The sequence below is a fragment of the Acipenser ruthenus genome, chromosome 2, assembly GCF_902713425.1.
Source record: "Acipenser ruthenus chromosome 2, fAciRut3.2 maternal haplotype, whole genome shotgun sequence".
NCBI lineage: Eukaryota > Metazoa > Chordata > Actinopteri > Acipenseriformes > Acipenseridae > Acipenser > Acipenser ruthenus.
The window spans coordinates 103,268,433-103,287,959 of NC_081190.1; the positions used below are offsets into that span (position 1 = coordinate 103,268,433).

Consider the following 19,527-nt stretch of genomic DNA (forward strand, 5'->3'; position numbering starts at 1 on the left):
TTCTGATAATAGAAACAATAGTTGAAATTGGGATACTCAAATGCTTGGAAATCTTCTTGCATCCTTCTCCAGCTTTATAACAATAATTAATTTTCTGCCTAAGGTCTTCAGATAGCTCTTTACTTTTTCCCATATTTACTTATAGGCAATCATCCTATGCCTAACCCTTTTATACTCTCTAAGAATGTTCACCTACAATCCAGCATTTTCTAGACTTTTCTAGAATTAGGTTCTGCATTATCATATTGAAATTTCGAGCACCTTGTAGACAATACTATTATAGCATCAAAGGGTATGAATACTTTTAAATTAGCATTTTTGGAGTTTTGCAAAAAAAAAAAAAGGTTAAATAAATAATTGTAGACATCTATTTCTTGTAACTTTTTTTCCTCTCCACAAAAGAAAAACTTTTTCAAAAAAAGATTTTTCCTAAAATGCTTTGTTTTTGAGAAATGTTTAATTTCCATTGAGGTATGTAGACTTTTGACTACAACTTTATATATTTAAACAATCTTCCAATCAGTCAAGTTCTCTTTTGGAGTCATCCAGTTTATCAGCTACATTTTACAAGTAGATTTTGTTACTTTGGAAAGACCTGAAACTTGCAAGTGTTAAAATCAATGGCATTTGACAATTGAACTAAAAGTGCAACAAGGAGTAGATGGATTTAACACCAAACACAAATCATATTTGTGCATGATACAATCTAGTTCATTTATTTGTAATAGGTTAAAGAATGGTGTTCAGTATATAGATCACATCCCCATGGTTAAGCTTGCCGAGCAGCGATACCATACTAAGGAATCTTAAGGTGTTTTGTATAACAATTCAATTTGCTAACTAAATTCCAAGAAGAGAGAGAGAGAGAGAGAGAGAGAGAGAGAGAGAGAGAGAGAGAGAGAGAGAGTTCTAAATTGTAATACATTATGCCCCCCCCCCCCCCCCCCCATACCCCGGCTCATTAGTGCTCTTTGCCAGTGTCAGGTCTATCTAATAGAATGTCACTGAACTAAATGTGATCTCTTTGCCTGTGTAATAGGGTCGTCTGTGCTTCTTAGAAGTAGCATTAGCTCTAGGTATTTGCATTGTTAACAGCTTTTAATATTTTCCTTGCACATTTTACAAAAAGGAAAATAACACTGTTTCAAGTATCAATGAAGTGATTTTGCTTTATTTTCTACAATGAATGCTTATTTCTCTATTACAATACAACAATTATATATTAGAAGTTAGAAAAGTGGCAAATATCTAACTTGTAATGGAGTGGCACTACAACTAAAACGAGGCTGAGTTATATTGAATATACTATACTGTAACTTGTACCGGTACGTAGATTTTTAAACATTAATTAATATTACAAGCAGTACGTTGTTTAAATTCCACAAAGTAATGGGGTTTAAGGGGGGTCTCCGTGTCATTGGTTTCAAACACCTTAAAAACAATTATACTGCAACAGTGTAACACTGACATTTTTAACACTTAACTTTTGAGATGGGGGGTGGTGGACAGGACAGACCCGTTTAATTTCGTTGTGTGTGTGTGTGTGTGTGTGTTCCTGTGTGTTCGTGTGTGTCTGTGTCTGGGTGGAAGCCGTGTCTCTCCCTGTGAGTGCTGAAAGCCGATAAAGCTATTTTGAAAGTGACCCTGCATTCGGGAACAGGACAGAGCCGAGCGAGAGAGCAGCTGTTTGAAATCATGACTGAAGATGACGGATTCGGTTGTTGTGGAGGGACAAGTCAAATTGAGAGATGGAAAAAAGGTTAAGAAATATCCATTATTGTTGCTACATTTTTTGTATAATGTGGCACTGTGTACGTTGGTGCGGCTTAGTGACAATGCTTTGGTAGAGTTTTTTGTTTTTGTTTTTAATATTTTCTTCCCTTGCAGTGGAAGAGTAGATGGCTCGCGCTCAGAAAACCCTCCCCTGTAGCAGGTATGTCACTAAGTATTCTATATTTGACACAAGTTACTTCTAGCTGTATTAAAGTATAATTAAAGCAAACGTTAAGTTTGAAAGGGCATAAAGAAATGAAGGATGTGCAATCACTTTGATCGGGCATTTTTACAACTGTTTGTTCTGAATGAAAAATACATTCGCAACGCAATTTGATACGGAAAGTCGCTCCTTTTTATAATGTTGTTTGAATTAATTTTTGAAGTTTTCCTCAATACGTACAAATAATTTTTGAGAATTGAACATAGTTATGCAGGCTACTGTCCAGCACTGTACATCTTAAATTTCATGCCAGCCCATTCAGACCGTAATCCATCAAGACGTTTAGTTGTAATTAAAGCAGCCCTGATGTAAAATGAAACCTGCAGGTTTGAATTTAATGAAAACATAAATCACAAGTAGCTGTCCATTCGTTGAAAACATTTCAGTGTCAAAATACGTAAACTGTTGTTGATGAAGCAACTAAAGACTATCACCTGAAGAGTGTATCTATTGCTTAAAATCGTAAAATACAAACGTAAACATGATATGATCCATGGTCAGGTAAGAAATTCGAGAAGCAGGATCATTCTCAGGAGAATGGGATGAATCAGAAAAACACCATGTAAAGTTTGTGTGAAAAAAGAGTTGTATTATATGTGACTGATACATCTATCATCTAGGAAAAACATCACTTGGTTTCTGTCGGTTTTAGTGTTGCTTAGCGACAAAAGCAGACAGAGAAGTTAATAACTACTGCAAATTGTTAGGTCATACTCATCTATTAAGTTCAATAACAAAAAACGTTTTCATTTATTTAGGCTAAATCGAGACATTTTATGTACACACTTTAAATAAGTAATTGCGTAAATAAACAAATAATTAAATACAGGAAGAGTTTAAACTGGAAATAAGGCTAGAATAACATTTTGTAAAACTGCAAATGTCTATTAAAATGCTGATTATATTTTGATATCTTGGTGAGGTACTTTTACTTAGAAAGTAAACTAATATTAAAATAAGTTATGTATTTGTTTTACAAAGTGAACTGGTGTGAAAAGTCAATGATGCCCATATTTAATTTTCAGTGACGTCACAGGGCAGGAGATTGTAAACCATACAACAAATACATATACAGCAGCAGAAAATCTTGAGATACTTAAATAATCCAATACCGAGTGTTACTGAAGTAAAGAGAATAAGGCTGGATAAATAAGTAAGATGTATGCCTAAATGCTTTGATGTCAATGTGTTTCTATGTATAAATATTGGTTAAAAAATGCCTTCATCCATTGTTTTTTCAGCTTCAGCTGCATTCATGGGGTACACAGTGCTTTGAAGGTCCTGTTTTTACAGCTGTTTGGATTCACAGGTGTATGTTCTGTGAAATAATAGTGTTTTGCCAGTTGCTCTTTGTAATGCGTTAAAGTTTTATTTTTGATCACACTTTGTGGGTCAGCGCTTGTTGTCATAGCAACAAAACTTGTACCTTTAAAGACAGGATAACCAAAAGTATTAAAAAAAAATTATAACTAAAGCTTTGTTACATCATAAAAGTCTAAAATTAAAGCAGAGCTGCAAAGCCTTAATATAGTTGGAATAGGTTTTGAGAGTGACCTTAAAAATTGCCATTGTTTCCCTTTTATGCTTAAGTGATATGAACAGGAAATGTCATGCTTGAGAAGTGTATTGTTGGTAACGGATGTAAAACAGGTGTTAACTGCTCCCAGGCCATTGTTTTGGTCAGCATTCTAATAGCATTATTATTATTATTATTATTATTATTATTATTATTATTATTATTATTATTATTATTATTAGTAGTAGTAGTAGTAGTAGTCATAGTAGTCGTAGTAGTCGTACTATTTACTGTGGGAATGTGGGGTTTAAAGTTTGTAACTTGATATGTAAAGTGCTAAATATGGACAACAGTATTACAGCAGAAATATTTCGGTATTAGGAATGCCTTTACACCCCCAAAAAATGAAATGCATTAGAGGGAGTAAGCTGGAATGGAATGACCCGCACAACTAAAAATGTTTATTACAGTGGGAAAAAATAAGAAAAAACTGGGCTAGTATTGTGTTTAACTTTGATACAGTGGATTCATTCTATTATAGCAAAAGCCTCTCCATAAAGCATAACAAATGCAGACAGTGCTTCCCTGAATTAGTTTAATAACATCTGTGTTTCTTTCAGATTGTTTGTTATTGCTAGTGTATAAAGACAAGTCAGACAAGACCAAAGGACACAAGGAGAGGAGCAGCGTGACTTTAGAGGATATCTGTGGCCTGGACCCTGGACTCTCCTACGAAGGGATGAGTCACACGATGGCAATCATCTGCTTGACACAGGCAGTAATGCTGGGATTCGAAAACAAGGAGACGATGTACGCCTGGGACGTTCGCATCCGATACAGCCTGGGAGAAGGTAACCTTGAGTGGAATTTACATAAATGACGTGCTTACAAGCCTAACACACGAGGCTTGACACTGTCCAGCCGCTGTATTGTTACTGTTACAAAAGACTTTCATCACATAGTGTTGGTTTTATCGTTAATAAGGGTTTTAACTCACACATTAACTCATTTTCAAAACCAGCATAATAAAATAAATGGGAACAAAACAAATCCTTCATTTGGTTCCTCGTACTCGGAAAAGCTCATGGTGTAATAGTCTCAAGTTCGAATATTTGTTTAAATTATGAATGTTAATTGCAAATTACAGTATGTGTATTGAAACATTCATGGGTTCTGAATAATTTGCTGTCTGCTTTTTATTTGCAATTCTACTTGCCAATAATTTTGTGTTGCCTGCCTGCAAAACCTTTGTTTTGAATCCTGGTTTCTTAAAGTTCATAATGTATACCGTACATCATCCACACATTATTGGATGACAACATTATCATTTCACAATTGGCAGACATTGGTGATTTTTTAATTTTTTAAAAAAATTAAAACACCATGGTCCTGTGTACTTTAGGCTCATTGCTTCTCAAAGTAATGTTACAGTACTGATTAGGCTTAAGTTTTATAACACTGTCAACAAAAATGTAATTTTAATTTTACAAATATGGTGCACCTGGGAGCATAAAGCTGTGATGAATAAGCTGCAGTTGCTTTTGGGGCTGATTGATTTTATTTGGGTCTCGTTTGTGTTACTGACCATTTTGTCTGTGCTAAGGCATGATGAATGAAAAGCATGAGCTGTCATTTTACAGCACTGTCCCATTCTCTCTAGTTTTGCTTTGTTCAAGCAAACTCAGGCTTGGATTTTGTACTTGTTTGTGACTGAACTAGGTCTAATCTGAGTAGGGGGCACAGGGGACTATGCATATACAGTTTCCATCTGACAGCATGCCAGAATCACATGTGCTGCAGACATACATCAATCGGAATAATATTCACAGGTGTCCAAAAAACCTCTATCATACATCCCAATGTCTCCCTTAATGTACCTCTTACTTCCTTGAATGAGTGCTTATTTATCTTCTTCTGAGGGCTTTCAAACAAACATGTACTGTATTACTTGGCCAGGGTTTTACTGAAGTTAATTAAAGTAAACTAGGATTGTACTTGAGCAGTGTAGCTGTCTATCAAGTGGTATCCGCAAATCTTTTTCAGTTTTTGGAATAATTAAAAACATGTTACCCTTGCATTTTCCAACTAGTAACACATAAAAACTGTCCTTTTTTAATGTATATGACATGTTACTAGAAAGATGAGACTAATCTTTACTCCTCATTTCATTGTCCCCTTCTGCTTTCTGCTAGTCCACAGATTTCATGTAGTAGTGTTACCTGGCACCAAATTGGAGAGTGGACCTGCTACGCTACATTTGTGTAATGACCACTTGATTCTTGTAAGAGACGTCCCACCGACAATTATTGGACAGTGGAAGCTCTCAGACCTCAGGCGATATGGAGCAGTTCCCAATGGATTTGTCTTTGAAGGTGGGACAAGATGCGGCTATTGTAAGTACAAGTACTTCTTTGGAAAAGGATCTTCTGTGTCCATTGTTTGTGTGTCTATGTTGACAACACTTGAACGGGTTGATGATTCTTTTAAAAACAGGAACCTTTTTCTTGTAAACATTTTTTGTTAGAACGGGTGCGTTTGTGTTAATGTGATTCACCCGCAGTAAGCGACGGACGGTATAAACACCCTCACAATAACCTGACATTCAAAATGTACCCCAATCACCAGCACAGTAATCAAAATAAACGTGTGTATGCGGTTAAAAATCTTTATTAAGACACTCATTACACTAATAAAAAAGATGTATTAAAACCTAAGAATGTAAAACAAAGCAAGTGCAAAAAAGTAATGCATGTGCAGAAATGTATATTAAGAACATATGAACATAAGAAAGTTTACAAACGAGAGGAGGCCATTCGGCCCATCTTGCTCGTTTTGTTGTAGTAGCTTATTGATCCCAGAATCTCATCAAGCAGCTTCTTGAAGGATCCCAGGGTGTCAGCTTCAACAACACTACTGGGGAGTAGTTCTGAATGCCCCTTTATCTAATCTCCTTTTGAGAATTCTTCCTCTGACATCCCCTCTGGTGTTGTCAGAGTTTCAATTTTGGTTGTATTTTCATCAGCACGCTCCTCCTCATCTATAGAACCCCAGCTTTTTTTGAAGCAACGTTGGATGGTTTGCTGACTGACAAAGTTCCAAGCATGCTTTAACAAGTGCACAGTATCTAACAAAGGCATTTTATTTACACTGGATTTTCGTTCTGATGCTAATCGCCTTTCTCTTTCCAGCCATGTCTGCTTTTGCAGTCAGTGCTATTTTTTCAAACTGTAAACCTTGCACTGCATACAGGGATTAAATAGCCAAGGTACAGTACAGGGGTCATCGCTCAGTAACAAGGTGCAAACAGCTGACTGATTGATCTTTTAAGATTTTACTACAGTAAAGTGCTACCTTTTATATTGAAATCTATGTGAATGGAAAGGTAACGAGGTGAAAGCAGCTGATTGGTGGATTAGTAAGAGCGATTACTACAGTAATAAGCAGTGTGTTTGTTATTTAAATCTTTGTGAATGGCACATAACTAGATCCAAACAGCTGAGTTTGCCCGAAATATACGACATGCTTAACACGGTATAAACAATGCCTTTGATATTGAAATCAATGGGAATGGCAAATGGCAAACTCTATTTCTCTGCTATTAATGGCTGCCTGAAATAACCCTGTATGGCAGCGTTTCTCAAACTGGGGATCCCGACCCAAAAAGGGGGTCGCATGGAAGAATCGGGGGTTCAAGGCCCTTCCGAATTCGCTAAATTGCAGGAAGGTACACCATTGTGTGGGTGGGTGTGGTTTTTCCCCACTTCATTGAATGCAGTTTTGCTTCAGATTATGCCAATGCAGATTTATTATTTTTAATCACACAGTTGTTTTTGTGGGGCATTTTATTAGAACCCCTAAAGTGCCCCTCCATAATGAAATTGGGGTCCCCTTGGTGACCCTCCCTTGTGTGCTATACTCTAGAATCTCCACTGTCTGAGATGTAGGTCCTATATTTTATTAAATTGGGGTCCCCTTGGTGACCTCCCCCCCTTGTGTGGTATACTCTAGAATCGTCACTGTCTGAGATGTAGGTCCTATATTTTATTAAATTGGGGTCCCCTTGGTGACCCCCCCCTTGTGTGCTATACTCTAGAATTGTCACTGTCTGAGATGTAGGTCCTATATTTTATTAAATTGGGGTCCCCTTGGTGACCCCCCCCCCCCCCCCTTGTGTGCTATACTCTAGAATCGTCACTGTCTGAGATATAGGTCCTACATTTTATTTTACACACATAAATGTTTCCTTAGGCTGAGGGAGAGCAATTCTGTCTCTATATTGTGCTTGCCACAAATACATGTTTCTTCAGGCCGATAGAGCACAGTATGATGTTGCCCGCGGTGCGTTGCTTGTTCAGTGTTGTTGCCCATAGGCCGGCAAAGGCTGGAGACCACTGATGTACAGTAACTTCATATGATATCGCACCGCGGGGTGGGGTGGGGGGTCATCACAGCCTGAAACATTTCCAAAGGGGGGCCCAGCAAAAAAAGTTTGAGAACCCCTGCTGTGTACGGTGTAAGTGGTGGATACTGTATATCAGTGACAATAATAAACAGATTTAAAAATCAGATTTAAAAATCAGATTAACATCTTATATTGTAGCCTTAGCAAATGTGTTGGGGTGATGGTAAAATTGCATGTTTTTGTGTTTTTGGATGTATGAACAGACTTAATTTGAAATTTCTTTTAAAAGAGTTTTTAGAAGCATTGATTAAGTGAAGTAAAATGATTTTTAAAATGATTAAGTACCTTTATTAGATAGTTCAAAGTCATTAAAACAAAATTAATTAGGTTACGTATCCAGAACTGTCATGTTTTATGTATATTCTGTTTGAAAAAGAATGGAGATTTTGTTTAGCTGAGACTTTTTATGCTTGAACTTCAGCGGCTACAATTAAAACATGTGGATAATGTTTTGTAACGCCCTGTTGCAAAGACGGCCGGAGTGGGTGGTGTCAGACCAGAGCCAGGAAGTAACACACAGAGACTTGGAGTTTTGGTTAAGCTGAGCGCGTGATCGCGCTCAGCATTTAATAATTAACAAACAGAACAGAAAATAAAAGGGTTGAACACAAAACAGGACACGGCACTGAAGCCAAAATAAACAGGTAAACAAAACGAACTAACACACAAAACAAGTGGACGAACGTTAAACAAGTACCGTGCTGGCACTTCCAGCACGCTGTAGCAATTGTTATTTTTCCTTCCTCTCTCTCCCGTTCTCCACTCTCGAACACCCAACCCCGACTGAATGAAACGTGCATCTATTTATGCAGTTGTACCGAGACTCGACTGCTAATCAATCATTCAATTGGAGTCGCGGTACAACTGCACGTGAATCAATAAAGTGCAATTCCCCGTGCTCACATATTACATTTTACTTGCACGTGAAGTGCTGTGCCATCCTCGTGCCTAAATACAAATATACATTTTAAACACTCGTGTTACACAGACCCATTTATATCCCGTGTACCAATGACTATACACCAACATTTAACACACCCAACATACAACATATAACACAGAAAATACACACAGGGGCGGGCACTTCGTCACACGCCCATTACCGAAAAAGTGCATTTTTTATATTCTTTATCTGGTAAGCAGGTGTCTGTTTTCCTCAATGACCGTTTCAGTAGTTCGGGACAAACACCAATCACAAAATGTTTTAGTACAAATATTTATTGTAGAGAATGCAGAGTATGCGATTTAACAGAAAAGTATGCTGTATATACACATTCATTTGGCATCAAACCTAACTTGGTCTGAGGGTTTGCTGCCTGGCCGACTGGACGAGGCTGAGACCCCCATTTGATAAAACATAAAAACTGTTATTAAGAAAAGGTGGAGATGGGGAGGTGGTGGGTTACGATGAAATCAAAACGCAACTGAGAGATAAGTGAAGCGGGTATTTATAGTGCTAACAATTCAAATTAGCTAATGTGTAAATTGAATGATTCAATTTGGTGATGCGGAGATTGGTGTCTGACCCTCCTCCCGAACTTTAATTATAAATTTCATTAATATTAATATAAATGTTGTGATGATGAGTGGTTACTTGGTAGATGCTTGCTTTTCCATGGTAATTAATTCACAAGGAACCGGATGAAAAAACAGATTAATACATTTTATAATTGCTTAGTTGAGATTATTTCAGATAGCCTCGCGACAGTGTCTCCTGGTCAAAATGACCTGATCCCATTACAAATGAACTGAGACACCCCAAACTGGTGTGATGTGTTTGCAGCTAGAGCTAAAGCTCAGTTAATCTGGACCACAGTTGGTACGGTTACAGAACCACGTCAACAGTCACATAACAGATTCCAGGAGAGGTGAGACCTATGACATATGTTCACCAGCACAGTTTCTGTTGTGCTAAAAATAGTACCACATAATACCCAAACCTATCTTCAAAACGACATGTGATTAAGATATATAATGATTTTATATCTATCTATCTATCTATCTATCTATCTATCTATCTATCTATCTATCTATCTGTCTATCTATATAACCATTATTATCATCTTCGCCCTTTTTCAGTCTGCTGGATGAAGGCCTCCCCAAGATTCTTCCACAAAAGCATGTCTGCTGCGTCCCTCATCCATGTTGCTCCGGCGTGTTTCCTAATTTCATCTTGCCATCTTCCTGGAGGTCTTCTTGGTCACTTTATATCTCTTGGGATCCAGTGTAGTATCTCCTTGGTTCAGCGATGGTATGTTCTTCTTGCTACATGTCCGGCCCACTGCCATTTCAGTTTTTTCGCTTATAATAACATTGCATACTTTTGTTTGCACCCTTATCAATTCCTTCCTTTTTTTGTCTCTTCCTGTTATTCCCAGCATGCATCTTTCCATACTCAGTTGAGTCATTTGTCATTTTTGAGTCATTTTTGCATTGAGGGTCCAGGTTTCACATTCATAAGTTAGCACTGGCAGCACACATTGGTCGAAGACTTTCCTCTTGAGGCATAAGGGTAGTTTCCCTTTCAGAACCATGCTTAATCTTCCAAAGCACTCCAGACCATTTTTGCTCTTCTGTTGATTTCGCACATTTGGTTCTCCGTTGCCGAAACTAACTGCCCTAAGTATACGTAGTTATTGACTTCTTCAAGCTTGATCCCATTGACTTCAATTGCCTGTGGAGTATTATATTTATTGAACATGACTTGAGTCTTCTTCAGGATCATTTTCAAACCTGCTTTGATGCTAGCCTTGTGTAGTTCTTGTATTCTTGTTTGTAATTCTTCTGGGCACATTGAAAATATGAGGATGTCGGCAGCAAATTGTAGGTAATTCAAGTAGGCTACTTTGATCTTCAGCCCCTTATTTTCCCAATCCAGTGTTTTGAAAATGTCTTCTAGGGTGGCCGTTAAGAGCTTTGGGGAAATTGTATATCCTTGACAAACTCCTTTTTTAATCTTGATTTTGTCGCTGTTTTCATGGAGTCGACTAGTCTGTCTCCCCTTTCTTTCCTGTACCCATGTCCATATTTGCAGACCGAATTCTTGTCTTCCTGCTGGGCTCCTATTTTGGCGTTGCAGTCACAGGTGATGAACTTATAATGGCTGTTCCCATTTTCGTGTAGTTCATGTACTTCTTCATAAATATTTCTTCGACTTCTTCAATAGCTTGTTGTTGGTGCATATACTTGGATGACCTGAAGTTCATACTTCCTTGAAACTTTCACTGTCAGTCTTGCAGACCTCTCTGACGCGCTGTCAGTCTCAACTACATTATTCTTGATTCTCTTGTGGACAATGAATCCAACGCCTCCTGTTCATCCATCTGTAGTGCCTCGGTAGAAGAGAAGATGTCTACTCTTGAGTTCTAGTAGTCCTTCGTCTTTTCGCAGTACTTTGCTTAGTCCTGTGATGTCCCACTTGATTCTTCCAAGTTCTTCTTCCAACTATTGAAGTCTTGCTTCACCTGGAAGTGATCTGCAGTTGTACATGGCCAGGGTTAGTGTTCTGTGGCAGCCTAAAATCAGAACCCAGTGATTCTTAGCACCCTCTGCCTTCATGCCTAACAGGCCTCTGCATTGGTCGGTGGCAATCCAGCCTCCGGAGAATGAGGACCATGTTTTTGTCTGTGCTTTCGTCTTGGGGGGGTTGGCCATAATTCACCATGCTGGCCAGGCGGGTTGGTGAGTGCCCCTTCCACTTTCACTCAAGCGTTCACAGCATGGTTGAACCTGCCAGAGTCAGGGGACCCCGCTGTACTTCATCTTGAGAACACGTTGTCACCCTCCTGCCACTTTGAGGCAGTGGAAGTTGGACTTTAGGAGGGATATATATATATATATATATATATATATATATATATATATATATATATATAGCTCTGGAAAAAATTAAGAGACCACTGCAAAATTATCAGTTTCTCTGGTTTTACTATTTATAGGTATGTGTTTGGGTAAAATGAACATTTTTGTTTTATTCTATAAACTACTGACAACATTTCTCCCAAATTCCAAATAAAAATTTTGTCATTTAGAGCATTTATTTGCAGAAAATGACAACTGGTCAAAATAACAAAAAAGATGCAGTGTTGTCAGACCTCGAATAATGCAAAGAAAATAAGTTCATGTTCATTTTTAAACAACACAATACTAATGTTTTAACTTAGGAAGAGTTCAGAAATCAATATTTGGTGGAATAACCCTGATTTTCAAGCACAGCTTTCATGCGTCTTGGCATGCTCTCCACCAGTCTTTCACATTGACGTTGGGTGACTTTATGCCACTCCTGGCGCAAAAATTCAAGCAGCTCAGCTTTGTTTGATGGCTTGTGACCATCCATCTTCCTCTTGATCACATTCCAGAGGTTTTCAATGGGGTTCAGGTCTGGAGATTGGGCTGGCCATGACAGGGTCTTGATCTGGTGGTCCTCCATCCACACCTTGATTGACCTGGCTGTGTGGCATGGAGCATTGTCCTGCTGGAAAAACCAATCCTCAGAGTTGGGGAACATTGTCAGAGCAGAAGGAAGCAAGTTTTCTTCCAGGACAACCTTGTACTTGGCTTGATTCATGCGTCCTTCACAAAGACAAATCTGCCCGATTCCAGCCTTGCTGAAGCACCCCCAGATGAGTCCAATTTTCAGCTTTGCCCAACACCTGGTCGTCTAATGGTTAGACGGAGACCTGGAGAGGCCTACAAGCCACAGTGTCCTGCACCCACTGTGAAATGTGGTGGAGGATCGGTGATGATCTGGGGGTGCTTCAGCAAGGCTGGAATTGGGCAGCTTTGGCATGAATCAAGCCAAGTACAAGGTTGTCCTGGAAGAAAACTTGCTTCCTGCTCTGACAATGTTCCCCAGCTCTGAGGATTGGTTTTTCCAGCAGGACAATGCTCCATGCCACACAGCCAGGTCAATCAAGGTGTGGATGGAGGACCACCAGATCAAGACCCTGTCATGGCCAGCCCAATCTCCAGACCTGAACCCCATTGAAAACCTCTGGAATGTGATCAAGAGGAAGATGGATGGTCACAAGCCATCAAACAAAGCCGAGCTGCTTGAATTTTTGCGCCAGGAGTGGCATAAAGTTACCCAACATCAATGTGAAAGACTGGTGGAGAGCATGCCAAGACGCATGAAAGCTGTGCTTGAAAATCAGGGTTATTCCACCAAATATTAATTGCTGAACTCTTCCTAAGTTAAAACATTAGTATTGTGTTGTTTAAAAATGAATATGAACTTATTTTCTTTGCATTATTCGAGGTCTGACAACACTGCATCTTTTTTGTTATTTTGACCAGCTGTCATTTTCTGCAAATAAATGCTCTAAATGACAATATTTTTATTTGGAATTTGGGAGAAATGTTGTCAGTAGTTTATAGAATAAAACAAAAATGTTCATTTTACCCAAACACATACCTATAAATAGTAAAACCAGAGAAACTGATAATTTTGCAGTGGTCTCTTAATTTTTTCCAGAGCTGTATATATATATATATATATATATATATATATATATATATATATACACACAGAAACAAATCACTAAAGCTAAAAGGGTCACATTACCTACACACAGTTCCTCAGTAACATATTTCCTAACCCTATAAATACTTGATGGAGAGGATGATTGTGTGCTTCAATAATAACAAAGTCTAGTTTTGTATGCGTGTGTGGTTGCTAATAGCAATATGTGTCTGAAGCACTGTTGATATGAGTAACTTCTTGTTTATCTCACCGTTTATGTAAATGACCAGACTTCAGGTCTCTCGTAAATAAGTACTTTAGTTTGCACAGGCCTTCTTCTTCAGTTGTGTGATGGAAAACAAACTATTCCCACCCACCCCCAGCATCCAACATTAGCCCACTGTAGAATTGTACATTAATAGAAAGAAATCGTAAGTCAATGGGATGTCTGGGAGTTGCTTGTGGGAAGCTGTGTCCTTACTGTTGGAAGTTTGATGTCAGGAGCTAAAATCAATGGAACATTTCAGAATAATTAAATGACTCTGATTGTCTTTTAAAATGTATATAGTTAAGTTACCCATTTTTCTTATGGTATAAGACTAAGCCTGCTAAAACATCCACAGTCTTTGAAGCAGCATTACCGAAACACAGCTTTTATTAGGAATGTATTAATGTTGCAGCTTTTTAATGCAATCAAAGTGCTAAATTAATGCATTGTTACATTTTAATGGTGAGAAGTATGTCCATCTCAGAAATAACCATTGTCCTATTGATATAAAGCGTGACCTGCATTTGGATATTCCTCTAAAATATAATCAAACATATACATCAGTCTAATTAAGCTGCAGATTTTCCAAGTTTCTGTTATGCAAAGCCTTTAAAAACAATGAAGACAGAAACACACATCAGCTGAATGAACAGATCACAAATAAACTGTATTCAACTTTGACACAATTATTTTACAATTAAAACAGTGTTTTAATAAACTAGATTCAGTTTGGTTTCCAATTTCCTTCACTGTGAAAATACACCTTATGGGGGGAAGTATAATGCCATTAGCTTGAATGTTTGGTTTAGCCACATTCAGGTGCGAGTAATGATATCTGCAGACTTGCATACACTGCAGGGGAACACCATCATGTTTCCCTGATAATCACCTATTTTAATACCTGTTGCATCCATTGCACCAAATATTTTGGGTGGCAATTACCTGCTGGCCAGTGAAGTGTAACCCCAACAACTTTTATACATGTAAGAGGTGAATTTCACTTGGTTATCCTGCACACTCAGGGGCGGACATTGGACCATTCCTCCAACAGTGACCAGCGCAGTTGTTCCATTTCACCAAATAAGTGGCCCTTGGTATTGGTGGGTGACTCTATACTACACACCTAGACATGGCAAGCCAAACTAACCTCCAACATAATTTCCAGTGGCTTCCAAACAGAATGTGATTTTTCCAGATGCAGGTGTCAGCCCTGCAGCTAATAGCTACTTTGCAAAGCCATTGTATGTCTCAAATAGTGGCACTATTAAACATAGACTCGGAATTAAATACCTCACAAAATGAACACGCAATGTATCATTATGAATGCAAAGTATAAAAAATATAAAATTCTAACTATGCTGGTACCTTTATTTGTTATGTTAGTTATTATTTAATTAAATATTCCTCAATAACATTAATGCCAACCTTAATAGTTAAATTGTCTAGAATGTCAGTTTCGTGAACACTGGCTGGCAACAGTAATCGTTTAATTTATTGTAAAAATAACACTTCACCAAGATAGAACCCTTTGAGATGCAGATACAATATCTTGTTCACATGGAAGCCGATGAGTGGTTTGCTCCCAATCTGTTTGTGTCAGTATCCAAAAGAAAAACCAAGTAATCATGTTTGTGTGCCAACTGTTGTTAATGAAGGGGATATCTATTTACTCTTGTCAGACAGACCTCTTGCAGATGAAAGTCTCCGCTGGTAAACAGCTGCGTGCTATGACAGCATTTCATTCCAAGTATTCCTCAGCTTCCAGATATTTGTGAGCTGAACTCAGATGATATACCAAAGAGGTTACTCAAGCATGTAGCAGGTGGAGTAACACAAAAAAATGAATCAAAAGGCTGCTTATTTTCTTTGTATACAGTGGTTTACTCTGTTTCTTTTTATAAATACATTTGGTTAACGCACGTACTGTACAGTAAACAACAGCCATAAGTGGCTTCTGTCACGGGTTAATTACAAAGTAGTAACAAAGGTATCGAGCAAAAAAAAGTAATTTTGAAAATAAAATAAAAGAAATGCTGTAGTAAGTAACCCTGGACCCTTTAGTAGACTAACTGCCAACAACACTTTTACATACAAAGGTACTTTCCTGGATTTTTTTTTAGGGAATTACCTAACTACTTGATAGATACAAGCAGTTAATTTCAGAGTCTATGCACATTAGAGAAAGCATGTCTTAGGTGTGAATTGAGGCACTGCTGGAGGTGCATGTTAGAGGTGTCCTTGGTACACTAATGGCGGTTGCTGCCTGTGTCACACACCACTACAGCAGATTTCCCAGGCACCAAGCTCAACTGGCTTGACTGGCAGTAGGCCCATGGCAGTACCAGAACCCTCAACTTTCTTTTCTGCAACCCAGTGATCATACAGCTCTATTGAGCTACTTGTGTTCTAATAGCAGCTTTGACACTGACCTACTGTATAAAAGAAGTGCTGATCATGATTTATTTTGGGGGGTTTTAAGGGTAGAACAAACTAATTTGATGTAAGTTCAATAGAAAATCTTGTGTTGGTTTAGATAATTGTAATATTGCAGTTAGTGCTGGGACAAACATTTCACTGCTTGAAATGTATTCAGTGGCAAAAATGACCATGTACGTATTTATTCATATTTATAAATGACTGTGTCATAAAATATATTGTGCAAAGGAAACCAATGCATAAATCACGTCTCAAATAAATAAATACCGTACAGAATATATCCCTCCTTTGTTTCATAGGTAATTGAATGGGGTACTGGGTTTATTTTACTACTGAGTCGTACCCCCCACCCCGCTGTACTATTGAATTATACTTGTGTTTTCCGATTAATTAAAAATGAAAGACTATTCAAATATTCCTTAAAATGTTATGTAAAATCACTGCTAATTGTTTCAAAACATTACTTAGCAATATATATATATATATATATATATATATATATATATATATATATATATATATATATATATATATATATATATAGCAAGATGCATTTGACAGACCCCTCCCCCCCAACCCTCCCTCCAAAAATCTGCTTACAAAGAACATATTGGGAGGAAAAACATTTTCACCATCTGTAGATGACCCCAGCATGCTCTGCTTGCCTGACCAATACCCTGCGAGTTTACTTATGTTATAAAAATGTTTAATTTGAAATGCATTTCTCATATCACAAAATAAGATGCCACATTTCTGTTTTTCTTGCAGGGGCCGGTGTATTCTTTCTCGCCTGTGCCGAAGGGGAGCAGCTCAGCTTTCTGTTTGACTGTATTGTTCGAGGCATCTCCCCAACCAGAGGCCCCTTTGGACTACGGCCAGTTCTACCAGGTTAATATAGGAAGTATAGAGTAACAGCGCAAGGCAGAAAGTTGCCATGTCTAGCACTTATTGCTCTGGGCAGACATACAGCTTGCAGGCACGAGAATATTTCTCAGTTAAATTAGTACAGTTTTCCATTCATTAATCTTGTGCCAGTCCATTCACAAGAAACACTGGTGACTGGGTTGTTTATCTGTGGTGCTGCCTGTCTCATTAATAAACTGCCCTAGTCTTATGGGGCCATTCTGTCTTTATGGAAACACACATTAGCTAAAAAAAAAGATGAGTGAAAAAACATTTTACATCTGTCCGGTGCCAAGACATATCAGGGAACACATTTACAAGCACATTAATAAATCAGTGTGGGTTGATGGCCATCCTGCAGTCATGGGCTGTACTTTTTCTTCTGCCTTTCAAAGATGAATGTTATTAATATTAGTAATCTATTTATGTTTTCTTGTTAAACACAGTTGTTTTCACTAAATAAATAGGGAGCTAATTAAGTGCACATGAACAGTTTGTTCCCCTTAGCAGTAGGCATTACATGCTGGTTCATTTACTTTGCTTCTACGTGGCATGCTTCACTGTTCCTAAGATGTGGGTATTACGGTCTTGTTAAATGACTGTATTGAGTAATGTTAGTAATAGAGTGCCCTTGGGACATTTTTCCATCTCCCCAAACAAAGCTTTGTTTTACATATAATGTTGTAATATTAGAGGACTATTTGGCACCGATATTTTATGATTTTTTGAAAGCGTGTTCTTTAATGTAACAGCCATATCTTTACATAAGGAGGTGTATTATATGACTAGCATATGCTGCTTTAGAATGTATATAATCTTTGACCAGACTTTACAATCACTTCATTAAAAATGGGTTGAGGTTTGAAAAAACAAATAGACAATTATTACAATAGTTCACATGTAATAACATTTGAATTCCTGAAACTTATTTATCAAGAAAAAGATAGGGCTGTTCATAAATCATTCAGTACTCCAGTCTTTTTTAAACTGAGACAATCATGGCAATACATGGGCCATAATAAGTGAATGGAGAGCAACAATTTAGGTGACACTATGCACAGTAAACAAGATTGCTTGTTGTTTACAAGGTACGTGGTGAAAGGGGTGCTGCACAGATTCATTTGATCACACATCCCAAAGAAACCAGATCTAACCCTTTCTGAGAAGGTTAAACTCGCTGAGGTGAAATTCAATTTGAAAAAGAAGAAGCTACACCAAGTACTTTCTGCCAGTATGCGAAACCAAATCCTGGAAGCCATAAATTCAAATCTAACCACAAACCTGACACTGAAGGCGCTGCATGACTTACTTATTTAAATAGATGAATGAATGCATCAGTAGCGTCACTATAAAGTGGAACGGGGCTACTGGGTGTATACTTTTCTTTAATAATAATAATAATAATAATAATAATAATAATAATAATAATAATAATAATCATTTTGAAAACTTTAAATGTTAATCTTACATATTCTCAATTATTATTATTATTATTATTATTATTATTATTATTATTATTATTATTATTATTATTATTAATAAACCCAGCTTAAAGCAGGCAATCAATCAGGGGCGAGTTTATGTTAATGATTCGGTGAAAGTTTCATGCCGTATTGCACACTGTACACAAAATGGATCGTTTTGTGGTGCACGAAAAAAATAAAAAATAAATAAATACTCCCTTTCGAACAATGACCGAGCCTCACACTGAGGTAATCGTTAACCTTTCTCTCAATTTGTTAAAACATGCCTTCATAGACGAAAATCGTTGGGGCTTAATGACCCTCTGAATTATCTGTTAAATAGGTGGCTATAGACGAAATCTGATCGTGTACTCCTGTTTTGTCATTTCAACGCCCTTTATGAATAGACTCCGATAAGACTCTCTTGAAATGTGCCCTGATCTTACGCCTGGCACTATGCCCTGCAGTTTATGCCATCTTTCTGGTATGTGTTCAGAATTAAAGTCTGTGTACCAGTAAATTAAGTGTACATCATTAGACACTCAGGATGATTTTAAGCCATTTTATGTTTCCCCATCACTCCTCCAGAATATACAATTGTGAAATAAATCACATATTGTTTTGTATCTTTGTAAAAAAAAAAAGAGAATGTATTAACCTTGGGATATCCTTCAAGCAATTCTCTCATAGAAACATCAGAAATGTAACAATGCTTTTCCTTGGCAATTGGTGTCCCTTTTGTTCCTTTTTTTGTATATTTGCTGCATTAAAAATTAATTATTAAAGGGGACGGGCTTACTGTATACCTTGAATTCAGAATACGATACACTTTGGTTTAGAATTGATTTTTCATCAATCTTTTTGGCTTCAGATCCTAATGCAAACCCTGCGAACATGGAGGACAGAGTCACCCATGAAACACTGGAGTTGGAGAAGCGCCTTAGCCTTCTGTCTCACTCGAGTCGGCAGAGCAGCACAGGTAGGCAATACCAACCAAATACATACTGCACCAATTTGCAAAG

General features: G+C 37.7%; 1 protein-coding gene across 4 annotated transcripts in view; it reads left to right on the forward strand.

The window, feature by feature from the left end:
* The first annotated feature begins 997 nt into the window (after nucleotides 1-997).
* The window catches only part of LOC117408662 (uncharacterized), a 50,642-nt gene continuing 32,112 nt past the window's right edge, over nucleotides 998-19,527 (forward strand). For 2 of the 4 annotated variants that reach the window (XM_034013857.3, XM_059005051.1), the window contains exons 1-6: nucleotides 999-1,759; nucleotides 1,888-1,933; nucleotides 4,133-4,363; nucleotides 5,705-5,905; nucleotides 16,908-17,027; nucleotides 19,377-19,484. In XM_034013857.3, the coding sequence (XP_033869748.3) occupies nucleotides 1,706-1,759; nucleotides 1,888-1,933; nucleotides 4,133-4,363; nucleotides 5,705-5,905; nucleotides 16,908-17,027; nucleotides 19,377-19,484 (760 nt within the window). In that variant the 5' untranslated portion in view covers nucleotides 999-1,705. Of the gene's footprint in view, nucleotides 1,760-1,887; nucleotides 1,934-4,132; nucleotides 4,364-5,704; nucleotides 5,906-16,907; nucleotides 17,028-19,376; nucleotides 19,485-19,527 lie in introns of all 4 variants that reach the window. The other 2 variants (XM_059005060.1, XM_034013859.3) reach the window with 2 other exon arrangements.